Below are 14,104 nucleotides of genomic sequence, written 5' to 3' on the forward strand. Positions count from 1 at the left end.
CCTTGGCATGGACCCACGGAGACATCTCCTTCCCCACACCCTGCCAGAACATATTCTTATAGCTCTTTCTTTTTTTATGATCACAACAAAGGTGGCCCTCAACCATAAAATTATTTTTGTTGCTATTCATAATTGTAATCTTGCTACTGTTATAAATCATAATGCAAATCTGCTTTCTGGTGGTCTTAGGGGAACTCTATGAAAGGGTCCTTTGGCCCCCTCGAAGGGGTCGCGACCCACAAGTTGAGAAGTGCTGCTCTAAAGGCTGCCCTTGAATGGAAAACACTTCTGAGAAGTTGATCTTTTTCTTCTTTTAGTTAAAAGGAAAGCAGAACAGTCAGGCACCCAAAATGCAGGATTTGAGGTGACAAAGACTATTTAGAATAACAATGATTCGGTCTATGCATGTGTAAATGAGCCCAAAGAAGAGCTACTCCGTAGCTTACACAACAGGAAACTGGCTGAAATAAGTGAGCAGAGAGCTGCCAATACTTCCAAGTCTTCCCTTTCTAAGAAATGCATAGCAAATGAGTGTTGGAAACGTTGGTTTTGCAGATGGGTTAGAAATATAAATATGTATAATACATAAATAAATATCTTATATGATGAGAGCACGTGAAGGTAAAGGGAGCTGCCTCTGGAACTCACTTCAGAAATGTCGCAATGTTTTCCTCCCTCTGGAAGCACGGGAGCTTTAAAAAGAAGCACTTAAATACTAATTCCAGCACTATTTAGGACTATGAATGTGTAAATGAGACCAGACTGTGAGTTTGAAGTTAGTGTGTTTTATATAGTGAGTTCCAGGACAGCCACTGGACCCTTTCACAGAAAACGGAAAAACAAAAACAAAAACAAAACCTAACCAGAACACGCGCGCTAGCGCGTCCTTTTTCTTTTCCTTTCTCTTCTTCATTTGCGTTTCTGGTTTGTTCTGTTGTGTTTGTTTTGTTTCTTTCATTTGCTTTGTTTGTTTGTTTGTTTGTTTGTTTTGTTTTGTTTTTTCGAGACAGGGTTTCTCTGTGTAGCCCTGGCTGTCCTGGAACTCACTTTGTAGACCAGGCCTGCCTCTACCTCCCGAGTGCTGGGATTAAAGGCGTGCGCCACCACGCCCGGCTTCATTTGCTTTTTTAATGAGAGAAAGAATAAGGGAAAAGAAAGGCACATGCCAATGATACACTTTATCCACTAGAGAGCGCCGCAAGACCGTTCTAGACCTGAGGAGGGCGGGGAGGGAAGAAGGGCTCGCCTCGCCCTTGTATCCCCGCTCCCGCTGTCTGAGCCCTGCCCCTTGTCCCTCCCCCACCTACTACGCCCCGCCCCTCCTGGGTACCGCCCCGCTAGCCCAGCCTCGCCCTCTGGCCACGCCCCTCTGGGGCCTGTCCTGCTCCTCCGGCTTCCAGGTCATGGCGCCAGCAGTGGCTACTTGGGCTCCCGGCTTGTGGCGGGCCTGCAACGCACTCATGGCAGCTTTCTTCGCCCTGGCCGCTGTGGTGCAGGTCAGGCGGGCTGAGGAGGGCTGGCAGAGGGACCGCGAAGCCTGGGCGACCAGTTCTCAGGGTGGAGCCGAATTGGGACCCACAGAGTCCTTTCAAGCAGAAAGAACATGGATGAATATGTGTAGTTAGGCAACGCACTCAGAGCTTGACCTAGCGGCCCCGCGTGCAAGTTTGTGCAGCCGGTCACTTAGAAAGGGGCCCAGAACCGCAGCTCTGACACCTTTTCGAATCTTCAGCCTCAGTGAGATGGGTTTTAGCGCCTGGGAGGAAAGTGGAAATAGAATAGACAGCATCCTTACCCTTCCTAGACCTCTTCCTGATCATCCTCAGGGTGACTGCCCTCGTATCTTGGGACCTAGGATTTTCATATACACTATAATAGTTCTTAGGAAATCCCAAGCAGTTATTTTCAAAAGATGCATGGCTGGGTGGTTAGATCTACCTGTTGTGTTCAACCGAGAGGAGAGTCCCTGCTGCCATCGGGATGTGCAGACTGCTAAACTAGCTCATGGTGTTATGTACCCTGAGCCCATTGTAGCGCCTAGTTCTTCGCAATGAATAGTAAACACAAGGCCAGACCAGACAGAGGATACATGGATCTAATGTGAGCTAACACCTTGACGTTTTGACATTCTAGGTAAACGATCCAGATGCAGAGTTGTGGGTGGTGAGTATGAGCTACTTGCAAAACGTTCCTCCATTTGACACGACTACACTCTGATCCTGGGACTCTTGTCTAAAACCCAGAAATTAATACCTCTGTGAGCTCATGTCCCTAATTTTTCGCATCGGAGGGGGAAATCACTCTGATCATATAACTGATGGAGATGTGAATTCTGAACTTTCTGTAGACACGAAAGTCTTTCTGCAGAGAGAGCTTATACCAGCGACTCCCACTTCCCATGACTACACCGGGCATGACAGTAAGAGCTCCTGTCTTTGCTAAGGACTTACAACATGCTAGTCATTTGACATACATTATGCTAACCTTTATGACAGCCGTAACAAGGATGTGTGCCGGTTATATCCATCTGTGACTTTTGTTCTCAGACAACAATAGACCGTCTTGGAGGCAGACTGCACAGTATCACTGAGAAACTCATTCTTGGGTTTGGGGACAGTGTTCACTGTATAGAGAGCAGTGAGTGAGAACACCAGGAATGCAGAGCTGAGTTCTAGCCTGGTTTGAATGTTGGTGCAGTAGAACCATGGCCTGAAACTGCTTGTTATCCAGAGTCCCCTCTCCCCAAATTAGATGACCTCCTCAGCATTTTGCTCCATAGCCTGAGTTCACAATCATATCTCATATATCCCCTCAGGAAGCTCCATGTTGATTCTCTAAAAGATGGCTCCAAATAGCCACCAGCACCACCATGCTGCTCTGTGAAACCTGTCTGGGATCCCACAGAACACCTCCTCCCTAAGCCTCGTCCACCTCCTGACTGACCCAGCAATTTCTGTTCTCAGCAGAGCTACTAGGCATCTTCACTCAATACCTGTTGCCTTTAACATCACTGCCCTGAGATGCTGTCAAAAGTAAAAAAAGAATTCAGCAGCATCCATTCTAGGCATAGGTACATGCACAGTGCCTGAGTACCCTACCTTTGCTCGTTCCCACTCAGCCCTCCCTTACTTCCCCTGAAGACAGCCTTATAACTCTTCTATCTGCCTCCTGCCTCCTCTGCCTCTACAACACTGTCCGCTTTCAAACCCTTTGTTGTTTCCCAAGCTAAGTCGGAGCTCCTCCATTTGGTCTTTAGCCCCACCATAGCATGGCCCATCCCACATTTCCAGCATTGTCTTTGGAGTCTAGTCCAGAAATGATGGCAAATGGGCCTTGCCCCTAGCCTGCCTGCTGCTGTGTGCCCAGGCTCCCAGGACTGTCTCAGATGCCATCTCAGTCGCTCTGCCTCTTTCCAGGAGGATCTGACCATCCTTCCTGATCTCTTATTGTAGCAATAACTCCTTTGGCTGATGCTCTGGGCAGCCAGCTTCCAGAAGGACAGGGACATGGTCTCCATCTTCTTAGGAGCCTTGTATAAAGTTTCCTCGTAAAGATCCTCCCGAGGGAAGTACAGAAGGAATGGATGCACAGATGAACAGTACTATGTTGCTTTCTGCACTTTGGAAACTAGGTCTTCGCCCAGCTCCTTCCCACAGTCCCTGCTGTACCTTGTTCATGGAGGCTACTTGCATCACAGAGGCAAATACTGGGATGTGGATTATAACAACAGGTTATAGAAATACAGAACATATCACGTAAGAAACGAAGCGTTCCATAATTAAAGAAAGAAAGAAAGAAAGAAAGAAAGAAAGAAAGAAAGAAAGAAAGAAAGAAAGAAAGAAACTCTGGTGGTCACTTGGTGGTCAAGAGTGGCATGAAGGAATAGGGCTTTCTCTTCTCAGCCTTCCTCATGTTTATTGAATAGCTTCTGCAGCTGCAGACCTCTCTAAGCCCCAGAGGAGTATACCCAATGCGTGAGGAGTCAAAGCAGGAGCGAGATAGGTTTCCTCCTGGGCTTCCATCCCTCCAGTTACAGACAAAATGTTTCCCAAGAAGTCCCTTGGACAGGTGGCATTTGGTTTGCACAAATCAGCATGCCGTGTTGTTATTAGAGTCTCGGTGTGATTTATATGCAACCATACCTTGTTAAAATGCCTTGTATGGCATTAACTTGGCCCTGGGAGACACCGCCTTACCTATATTCCTGGACATGACCATTTTTGCAATGGATGAGAATTAGGGACAAGTCCAGGGTACTCAATGACTTTACAAATTAAATTCTGTTAAGTGGATACTATGATACCTTTAGTTTTTCCATTGGTTAAAAATAATAATAATAATGAAGGACTGGCAAAATGACTCAGTGGGTAAAGTTGCTTGCCCAGAAGCCTAAAGCCTGATTTTGGTCCTAGGGACCCATGAAGAGAATGGACTCCACAGAGGTGTCCTCTGACCACTACCACTTAGATCCTACACACATGCATATACACAGATGCACACGCATTCATTCATAAATTAATAAGCTAACTGCATTTACTAAATCCCAAAAGTATCAGAAGAGAACATTATAAGTGAATTATACCGGGTTCATATTTTTACTGAGCCTTGTTTTTTTGTTTTGTTTCATTTTTGGTTTTCAAGACAGGGTTTCTCTGTGTAGCCCTGGCTGTCCTGGAACTCACTCTGTAGATTAGGCTGGTCTTAAACTCAGAGATTAGCCTGCCTCTGCCTCCCAAATGCTGGGTTTAAAGTCGTGGGCTACCATTGTTGTAACGTGTGTACTAGAAGCAGTTCTTTTCCATCTCTCCACCCCCAGCTTTTTTCATCTTCTCCGATTATCGACAGGGCAAAGCATTTTCATACGGATTATTATATCACAGTTGCTGTGAGAGACTCAAAGGATCGATTTCTTCATATAAAGCAGTAGAATAAGGCTGTGTAGTGTTGAGACAGACATGCAGACATTTGCGTGCACATTTTTAAAATCTATGCAGAACATTTCCCACAGAGCACCGTTGGGTATTGTATGGTGTGTGCTCATTAATGGTCTTCTGTCTCTGATTGCCTCTGTCTGCCTCACTCCCGAGTAGCTGAATCATATAGTTATCCGTGTGGAATGGGTCTCACCCGTGGCCCCTCACCCCTTAAGTGTGTCCTTGGAAGAGCAGCAGTGTTCTATCCAGGGACTTGTCAGAAAGACAGCACGCTGAGACCTACTACAGACCTCCCCGCTCAGCACAAGACCCATGCTAAAGACCCTCAAGGAGCATGCCTGCCCCTCTGTCAGAGACAACCTGACTTGCAGGTATCAACTGGCTGACATTCCAGTCACCAGCTTGGATGGAGCAGGAAACACTAACACAGACTTTCAGATCCAAGGTGAAAACCAGCCACTTGAAACAACAGTTCTTCTGGTCATTTCCAAAGAGACTGAAGGTTTCTGCTCTACACACTGAAACTGTTATGGTGAAGTAGCCCCCTGTCTTGGAAAGTCTCCAAGTTTTATGAATCTATTCTCCCTTCTTGCCTTCGGCTACACACACACACACACACACACACACACACACACCGCCAGAGTCTGTTTCTTACAATAAAGCTCGAGAATGGGACCTTTTCAGGGCCAGTCTTTCCAATTCCGTTTCCTAAATGAACAACCTTGTCTCAGTACTGGGCATGTCAGACCCACACATCATTTGGATGCTTTCTGTGACCTCACGTGTACAACTGGAATACTGAGTCACATGGTCCATGGGGGGGTCCAGCCTAGCAGGGCCATCTGGCCATCCATGAACTGTATTTTCAGAGGATGCTCTTTTATGTAATCAAGGACGGTCACCCTGGGTATGGAAGTTGCTTGGGAGAAACTGGGAGGCCAGCATTGATGAAACACTGCTCAGAGTTACAGCTTGGGGGTCCGAAGCATCTCCTGGAAGAGCTGATGGAGGGAGGTGATGCGGTGATGAGGTCATACTAGCAGAACTACCACATCCTCCGTGACTTACTGAAACAGAGGAAAATCCCTCAGCTTGGGGACTGCAGACCACACTTTTATTTGCTAGATGGTCTGGAATGTATCACATGTTGAGTATACTCCTGTCTTCGGTTCTGGGGATGAGGATGGTCGAGACTGGGCTAACGCCCCCACGTTTGAGCACCCCTCCTCACCCTCACACTTCCTTTTTGTTAACAGGTGGTGTACATGATCCCAGCAGTGCTTACCCTGCTTGTTGGGTTTAATCCTCTTGTCACAGGTATGAATGGCAGATTCTACACGAAGGTTCAGCAAATCGGAGTTCTTAGAACAGTGGGAATCTACCTGACCAACTCCCAAGAGAAACAGGGTTCCAGGCATCTCACCTTGCTTCTGATAATGAGTCGTTCCTTTTCACCTCCAGTCTCGGTCCTAGACCATCCTAGGGAGACTTGCCCAGCTCTGGGCATACTAACCATTATCAACTATGATTCGAGACCTCTGGCACCCATTGCTGTTTATGAGATTGAGTTTGGGCTGGAGAGATGGCTCAGTGGTTAAGAGCACTGACTGCTCTTCCAAAGGTCCTGAGTTCAATTCCCAGCAACCACATGGTGGCTCACAACCATCTGTAAAGAGACTGAGTTCATATGGGAGAAGAGTTTGGTCTCTACACTGGCTTCTTAAAGCTCCAGCTAATGTTAGATCAGACGGGCAGCAATCACCGTGGCAATCATGTCTTCTCGGACTCGGGGGCAATCATTGCCTGTTGCATAGTTTTCTTCTTTCTAATCCAGATCAGCTCATTTATTTATACATATTTTATAATTTATACATATTTTTATACATTTATACATATTTTTAGAGAAACACCACTCTTGTTGCTAACTACTTTCTTCTTTGAAATGCAGTCACAATGTATGTATAGAAACTGTCACTTGTGTATAGAAAGTGCCTAACGTGTCTGTAATACACCTCTACATTTTTCATTAGTACATGTTTCCCCTTCCAATCTCCCTGCGCTTAGTTCTTACAGCAATGTATGGTGTGCTTTTATGTGTTCCCCTATTTGGTGCAAGCTAATCTTACACGCAAGCACGTGCTTCATGCCTCTTTGCATAAGCTCACACGTATTATTCCACCAAGCTAAGCAACAGAAAGTGGAGAGGCCAGGTGCCAGTGACAGGGGCAAGTGGCGTGGGAAGGGTGGCTCTCCAAAGAAAATGAAGTATTATAAAGCAAGTATGAGAGAAGAACGCCAGCGCCTCCTTCTGGATCCGACCTGACTAACAGCCGCAGGATCATCCGTTTGTAGGCAACTTCATCTGGAAGAGTGTGTCTGCGATACACATGCTGTTCTGTGCGCTGTGGGCTGGCGGCTTGGCGTACCACTTCTTGCTTCACGCAAAGCAGAACCTCCTAAATGAGGAAGAAGGCAGGTGAGCAGGGGTGTTTGCCCTTTGGAGGGGTGGGGCAGACCTGAGTCATTCATTCTTTACGACAGCAGCTTCCCGGTGCATGATGATGCTATAGCTCCCCCAACTGTACTAGGAGGAGCAGGGACAGTAACAGCCATTATCAGGTGAAGAAAGTGTGACTTCAAACCTGGCATTGCTTCCTGCACTCCATCATACCAGCTCTCATAGCCGTACCAATTCCACATTACTTTCGTGCAGGTGAACCTTGACCTCCCTGTAACTAGCAAGAGCGTACATAGTACAGTAAGGCTCCAGTCTGATAAGCTGGGGACAGCATCCTGAGTCACTCAGGGCAGTCTCTGCCAGCCTTGCTTAATGTGTCACATGCCATCCCCTCTCTTGGTCAGAACCATTTAGTCCTAGTTTATTACCCTTCCTTTGTTTGGCTCCCAGCCTTACTAAGAGACCGTTTCTGTTTTTTTCTACCCTGTTTCTGGTGTCTGCTGGCACAATGCTCCAGAGACTTGCATGTTAGGTGCCACTGACAGGGTGTGGTTTGTTCTGGACTCTAACCTATGTAATCTGGAGAGATGGCCAAGCTGGACCTGCAGATGGGGATGTACACTAGATGGGTTGAGTCACCTCCAGCTTTGAAGCCCAGGAATCAGGGTGGACTCGAAGTAGAGCCTCCAGTGACAGTGACAACAGGCCTGTTCTTCAGTTAATGCAAGAGGCACACATCCCTGACACACAACTCCACAAGCACATTTTCCTTAACATTATTAGTCTGATGAGCACCACAGCTACTCTCCCTGCCGTCTCCCTCAGCTCTCACAGTGTTTAGATTTCATATTTGTTTGAGTCGATGCAGAGCACCGATTCCCTTTAAAAAACATGACACTAACCACGAATGAAGCCTCAGTCTGTTTGGGGGAGGGGCTGCACCTCTGCGAGTGATGTGCAGTGGGGGGTGGAGGCAGGAGCCACTTCATGATGTGAAACACGGTGTTTTCCAGGGAGCTGTCTGGCCTGGTGATTGTCACAGCATGGATGGCCCTGTGCCACAGCTCATCCAAGTAAGTTCACCATATCAGTAAAAACCAAGGGATCAGGGCCTGGAGAGATGGCTCAGAGGTTAAGAGCACTGGCTGCTTTTCCAAAGGACCTGAGTTCAATTCCCAACATCCACACAGTAGATTATAGACATCTGTTAGCTCCAGGCCCAGGGGATCTGAGGTCCTCTTCTGGCTTCCACAGGAGCCAGGCACACAAGTGGCACACAGACAAATATGTAGGCAAAACACTCACACACATAAAATAAATTTTTTGACTCAACTGTATTTGAAATTTCCAAATGTACATCGTTGTTAATGGTCTCCACGTTGATCACACCACGTTCAAAGAATATACTTTGTAGGACATAAGTTCTTTGAAAAATATGTGGGGGTATTTTATGGCTGAAACGATAGAACACCAGGTATACATGTGGTGCTCTTACATACATGTTAGCTAGTACTCATACACGTAAAGTAAAAATAAATCTTAGAGCAACTACAGACTGATAATACAGTCAATGTCAATCTTTGGCCTACACACACACACACACACACACACACACAGAGAGAGAGAGAGAGAGAGATACACAGACAGAGAGAGAGATACACAGACAGAGAGACAGAGAGACACATACACACACACATACACAGAGAGAGACAGAAAGAGACACATGCATACATACATGCACAGACACACACAGAGAGACATATGCACACACAGAGACACACATACACATACACACAAACAGAGATACATATGCACATACACACATAGACACATAAAGACATACACAGGGATTCACAGACACACACACAACAAAAGAGGGAAGGAGAGAGAGAGAGAAGAGAGAGAGAGAAAAAATAAACATTAAAGCAAAAACCAATTAAATGAAAATTTGACATGCAAAAATAAGAGAACCAATAAGATCAAATACGGATTCTCTAAAATTATCGCATTAATAAACCCTAGTAAGACCTAAAAAGGAAAAAAAAAATACATGTCTAAGAACAAGCTCCACAGAGGCACAAATAAAAGAAACCTTAGGGGTCAACAAGAACCCAGCCCAGCTAACGAATCAAGTCCTAAGATACAACTGTGTTCAATATACTTAAAATCCCAGATTAAATCAACAAGTTCATCGAAACATTCAATTGACTTGAAGAGTTTATCATCAATGCGTTGATGTAATAGGTCGTTTTCAGGAATTCCTATTTTGGACTTATTGATTCTTAAAGTTTATTCATTGTTGTGATGCTGGAGACAGAATGTAGGCCTTGTACGTGGTAAGGCATTTGTTCAACCAGTGAGATACATCCCCAGATCTCTTTATATTTTATCTGAGACAAGGTCTCGGTTGTCCTGTCTAGCCTTGAATTCGCTCTCTACCAGGCAGGTCTTGTATTTTTAATCCCCCTGCCTCTAGAGAAAGCAGTTGTGTCTTCAAGACCCTGGGAAAAGGTGGGCATGGTGCTACATCTTCTTATCCCAGCACTCAGAGGGGTGAGGCAGGAGGATTGCTACAAGTTAAAGGCCAGCCTGAGCTACATAACAAACATGAGGCCAACAAGAACCACACAGCAAGACTCTGTCTCAGAGAGAAATGCTTCTTACAGGGTTCCCAAAGGAGGAGGTGGTACTGACTAGGGAAAGATCAATTTTAGCAGTCTAATTACTCAGTATTCCTCAAAACAGAGTGGGAAAAGGCATTTGCAACATATATCAAGTATATACATATATAAAAGTATATACAAATTTAATGCAATTCAACATTAATTTCAATAAAGAGAAACTATTAAGATGTGATGTTTTACCAATTCAAACTTTATGCATATTTCCAAAGCAATTTATTTTCTTAGACTTCAATTTACAATACTTTTTATTTTTATAGGAATCCAGGTGGTGGAAGAATGCACTTGGCTATTGCTGTTGTAATCACCCTACTCCCACTCCTGTCGTGGGTCTACGTACACATGAACAAGGAGATGCGGTCCTCCTGGCCAACTCACTGCAAGACAGTCATTTAAATGAACCCAATAATGTTTACAACATGTTATACACATTGGGGTAATGGGACGATTTCCCAGAGATGATTTAAAGTCTTGGGAATGTAACAAGGCTACTCACAATGTGATGGAAGATTGACTAGGTCAGATAAGAATTGGGAGCTGAGTCTCCAGAGGTCTCTTCTGCAACAGCACTGGACCAGGCAATGAGCAGAAACTTGAGTTTGAATCCAGCTTTAGCACTATGTGATGGGGCAAACCCACGAATCTCCTGGTACATATTTCCTCACATATAAAGTAGGATGTCAGATCTCATTAGTTACCACAACCAAACTATTGTTGAAGGCACTCTGAGAAGATGAAGCTCACTTGAGTTCCAAAGGGAGTAAGAGTGAGAGGGGGCTGAGGCTATAACCAGCCTCATGCTGACATGGAGGGAGGTTCAAAAACTAATCTTAATGTACTTAACTGGCTCAGCTGTACTGAACCCAGAAAAATTCCAGGGCAGGTGAACCAAATGAAAGTAGAAATTAAAGAAAATATAGAAAAGATAAATTTGGAGTTAGCAAGAATAGGGAATATTAATCATAAGTTATTCTCCGTGAAAACTAAGATGGAAATCTATACATCTTTTTAATGAATGTTGAAGTGACCACAGGGGAGGAGAGCTCTGTAGGGTGACACAGTCCAACAGGGCATACACAGGTTGTTATCGAGCACTTGACCTGTGGGCAGAGCACTTGACCTGTGGGCAGGGTGACCAAAGAAGTCAATTTTTAACTTTTCTACTTTTAGAAGCAGGGAGTCAACTGCCAGGAAAAGTTAAGTGTGCATGGGATCGTGTGTGTGTGTGTGTGTGTGTGTGTGTGTGTGTGTGTGTGTGTGTGTGTGTGTGTGTGTGTGTGTGTGTGTGTATGGATCTTCTTCAACTGCAAATTTTGGTATGGACTGTTGGTGTTGGTCTGGCGCTATGTATTCAAATGCTAAATACTGGCCCCTGAGATCTGATTGCCTCATTTCATGTACAGCAAATATTATGTAAACTTTGCTTGCCAATCTTTTGTGACTGGTTAAATAAAAGTGGTTAACAGCCAATTACTGGGGAGAATTACTAGGAAGGCAGGGCTTGTCATAGGGCTGGGGGAGAGGGAAAGAGAGAGAGAGAGAAGGAGGAGGAGGAAGAAAGAGGAGGAGGAGGAGGAAGAAAGAGGAGGAGGAGGAAGAAAGAGGAGGAGGAGGAAGAAAGAGGAGGAGGAGGAAGAAAGAAGAGGAGGAGGAGGAGGGAGCAGTTCACTTTGATGGGATGGACCAGGAGCATAGGCCGTTGATTGGCAAGTAACCTGGGGAGTGCAGCTGAGAAATAGCCAGTCTAGCACTGAAAAAATAGTTTAGGGGTAATCGTCCAGTCATTGTGCTGGAAGCTGATTAAATAAATAGTTTGGACTCTGTCTCGATTATTAGGGGGCTGACAGGGTCACAGTAATTACTAGTTATTTAATACTACTAGTTATTAAATACCTTACAGCAACAGGCAACAGGTGAAGCATTTGCAAGAGTTTAGCGTTGGGGTGGATGTGCTCCAGTGTAAAACACAGTAGACGTTAGAGACACAAACACAGAACAATGTATTTTATACTAAGTGCATGCTGAAAAAATATTTTGAGATAAGTCGGGCTAGATAAAATATATTGAATTTATCTTTTTTTTAATTTTCTTTTTTTTTAAAAGATTTATTTATTTATTATATGTAAGTACACTGTAGTTGTCTTCAGACACTCCAGAAGAGGGAATCAGATCTTGTTACGGATGGTTGTGAGCCACCATGTGGTTGCTGGGATTTGAACTCAGGACCTTTGGAAGAGCAGTCGGTGCTCTTAACCACTGAGCCATCTCGCCAGCCCCTGAATTTATCTTTGAAGGTGTGATTGCTTGAGTATTATTTAAGTAGCTCACATTAAGTGTCAGATATCTGCAGGGGGAGCTTATCTAGGCTGGAATCAAACTCTAACCAGATGAGTGGTGGTTGACGTGGAATGCCCCCTCAGGCCCATGTCTGAATACGTGGTCCCCGCTTGGCAGTGATGCTTGGGTGGGTTAGAATGTGTGGCTTTGCTGGAGGAAGTAGTTGCTGGGGATGAGATTTGAGGTTTCAAAAGGTTCAGGCCATTCCCAGTGTTGTTCTCTGCCTCGAACTTTGGAACACGGTACGAATGCTCAGCTGTTCCTGCCACCATGGACTTTAACCCTCTAGAACAGCAGGTTCTGCACCTGTGGGTCACAACCCTTTCACAGAGGCCACCTAGAGCCATCTGCATATCAGATATTTACATTAAGATTTATAACTAGCAAAATTACAGTTATGAAGTAGCAACAGAAATAATTTTATAGTTGGGGGTCACTACAACGTGAGGAAGTCTATTAAAGAGTAGAGGCATTAGGAAAGTTGAGAACCACTGCTCCGGAACCATAAATCCCGAATTACATACTTTCTTTTCTAAGTTGCCTTGGCCATGATCTTTTGTTACAACAACAGAAAAGTCGCTAAGGCAAGATTCATTTCAGTTGTAAGAAATGCTTCTTTTGAATAGAATTCATGCTCACCACGCCGAGAGTGAAAATGAGTCAGATACTGTTTTGTATCATGTAAGACAACAGTACTCTGTAAATACTAAAGGGATCCTTAAGCCAGATTATCAAGGACAAGATAAAATTGATATTAAAACAACTACAGTGCACTTCGAGTCAATAAAATACACGCCGAGGATCTGAGTTTTCCAGCGTCCCTTTAGCCTGCGTGGTCTTTACAGCTTTTGTATTAACTTTAGAACAAAGTCATAATGAGTCCAGTCCATTTGCAAATTTGACACGGGACCTACTGATCTGCTGAATCATGCTTGATGTCTGTGTGTAAATGAGTCATGTTCAGAACACAGATCCGGTATTTTAATTCCCTGTATCAAGACTAGTATGGCTGTAAATATTCATAGTACCCTGTGCACCCTCACAGATGCACGGAAGACACTGACTTTCAGTGTGCGCTTGCCTTGGATCTTACCAATGGAATAAAATAATTTTTATCTTTTGAAGGTAGGGTCTACATAGATCAAGCTAGCCAACATGCCAGGCTAAGCTTTCTTCTCCTTCAGTGTTTCTGGTTTTGTTTCAGTACAGATGAGATGTCCATGCATACTGTCAGGCAGCCTGGAGTTGGGCTTACTGGCCAGCTCTGCTGCTCTTCCCATGAGAGTCTCGAGGTTGGTGGGAGGCAAGACTGAATGATCTCAGCATCTGTTAGGACCTCTCAGCTGTTTTCACAGAACGGAATGTCACCTATATCTAAGTATAGGTGTTCTGAAACAAACGACCAACGTCCACTCATACAGCAGGGTAAGCAGGCCAGACTTGACTTAGCTTTGGGCTTTCATGTGCTAAGCTGTAGAGTTAACACAAGAATAATTCTCCTTGTACAAAAAAAAAAGAAAGAAAGAAAGAAAGAGAGAGAGGGAGGGAGGGAGGGAGGGAGGAAGGAAGGAAGGGAGGGAAGGAAGGAGAAAGGGAGGGAAGGACGGAGGGATGGAGGGAGGGAAGGGAGGGAGGGAAGGGAGGGAGGGAGGGAAAGTAAAGAAATTCAAATTAGGCCAAACACAGCCCCTTCT

At 44.9% G+C, this 14,104-nt stretch overlaps 1 protein-coding gene across 3 annotated transcripts; it reads left to right on the forward strand.

Moving 5' to 3' along the window:
• The first annotated feature begins 1,378 nt into the window (after positions 1 to 1,378).
• On the forward strand, positions 1,379 to 11,537 carry Tmem220 (transmembrane protein 220). Of its 3 annotated transcripts, NM_177392.3 has the most exons (7): positions 1,379 to 1,496; positions 2,134 to 2,163; positions 2,348 to 2,419; positions 6,191 to 6,251; positions 7,287 to 7,410; positions 8,406 to 8,465; positions 10,334 to 11,537. In NM_177392.3, the coding sequence occupies exons 1-7, from the start codon at positions 1,404 to 1,406 to the stop codon at positions 10,467 to 10,469; spliced, it is 576 nt and encodes a 191-aa protein (NP_796366.1). In that variant the 5' UTR covers positions 1,379 to 1,403; the 3' UTR covers positions 10,470 to 11,537. The 3 variants fall into 3 exon arrangements, with proteins under 3 accessions (NP_796366.1, NP_001277971.1, NP_001277972.1); NM_001291042.1 differs by lacking the exon at positions 2,348 to 2,419; NM_001291043.1 differs by lacking the exon at positions 2,348 to 2,419 and having other exon boundaries at positions 7,287 to 7,406.
• Positions 11,538 to 14,104: the final 2,567 nt, after the last annotated feature.

This window comes from Mus musculus, chromosome 11 (genome assembly GCF_000001635.26).
Source record: "Mus musculus strain C57BL/6J chromosome 11, GRCm38.p6 C57BL/6J".
In the NCBI taxonomy this organism is placed as follows: domain Eukaryota; kingdom Metazoa; phylum Chordata; class Mammalia; order Rodentia; family Muridae; genus Mus; species Mus musculus.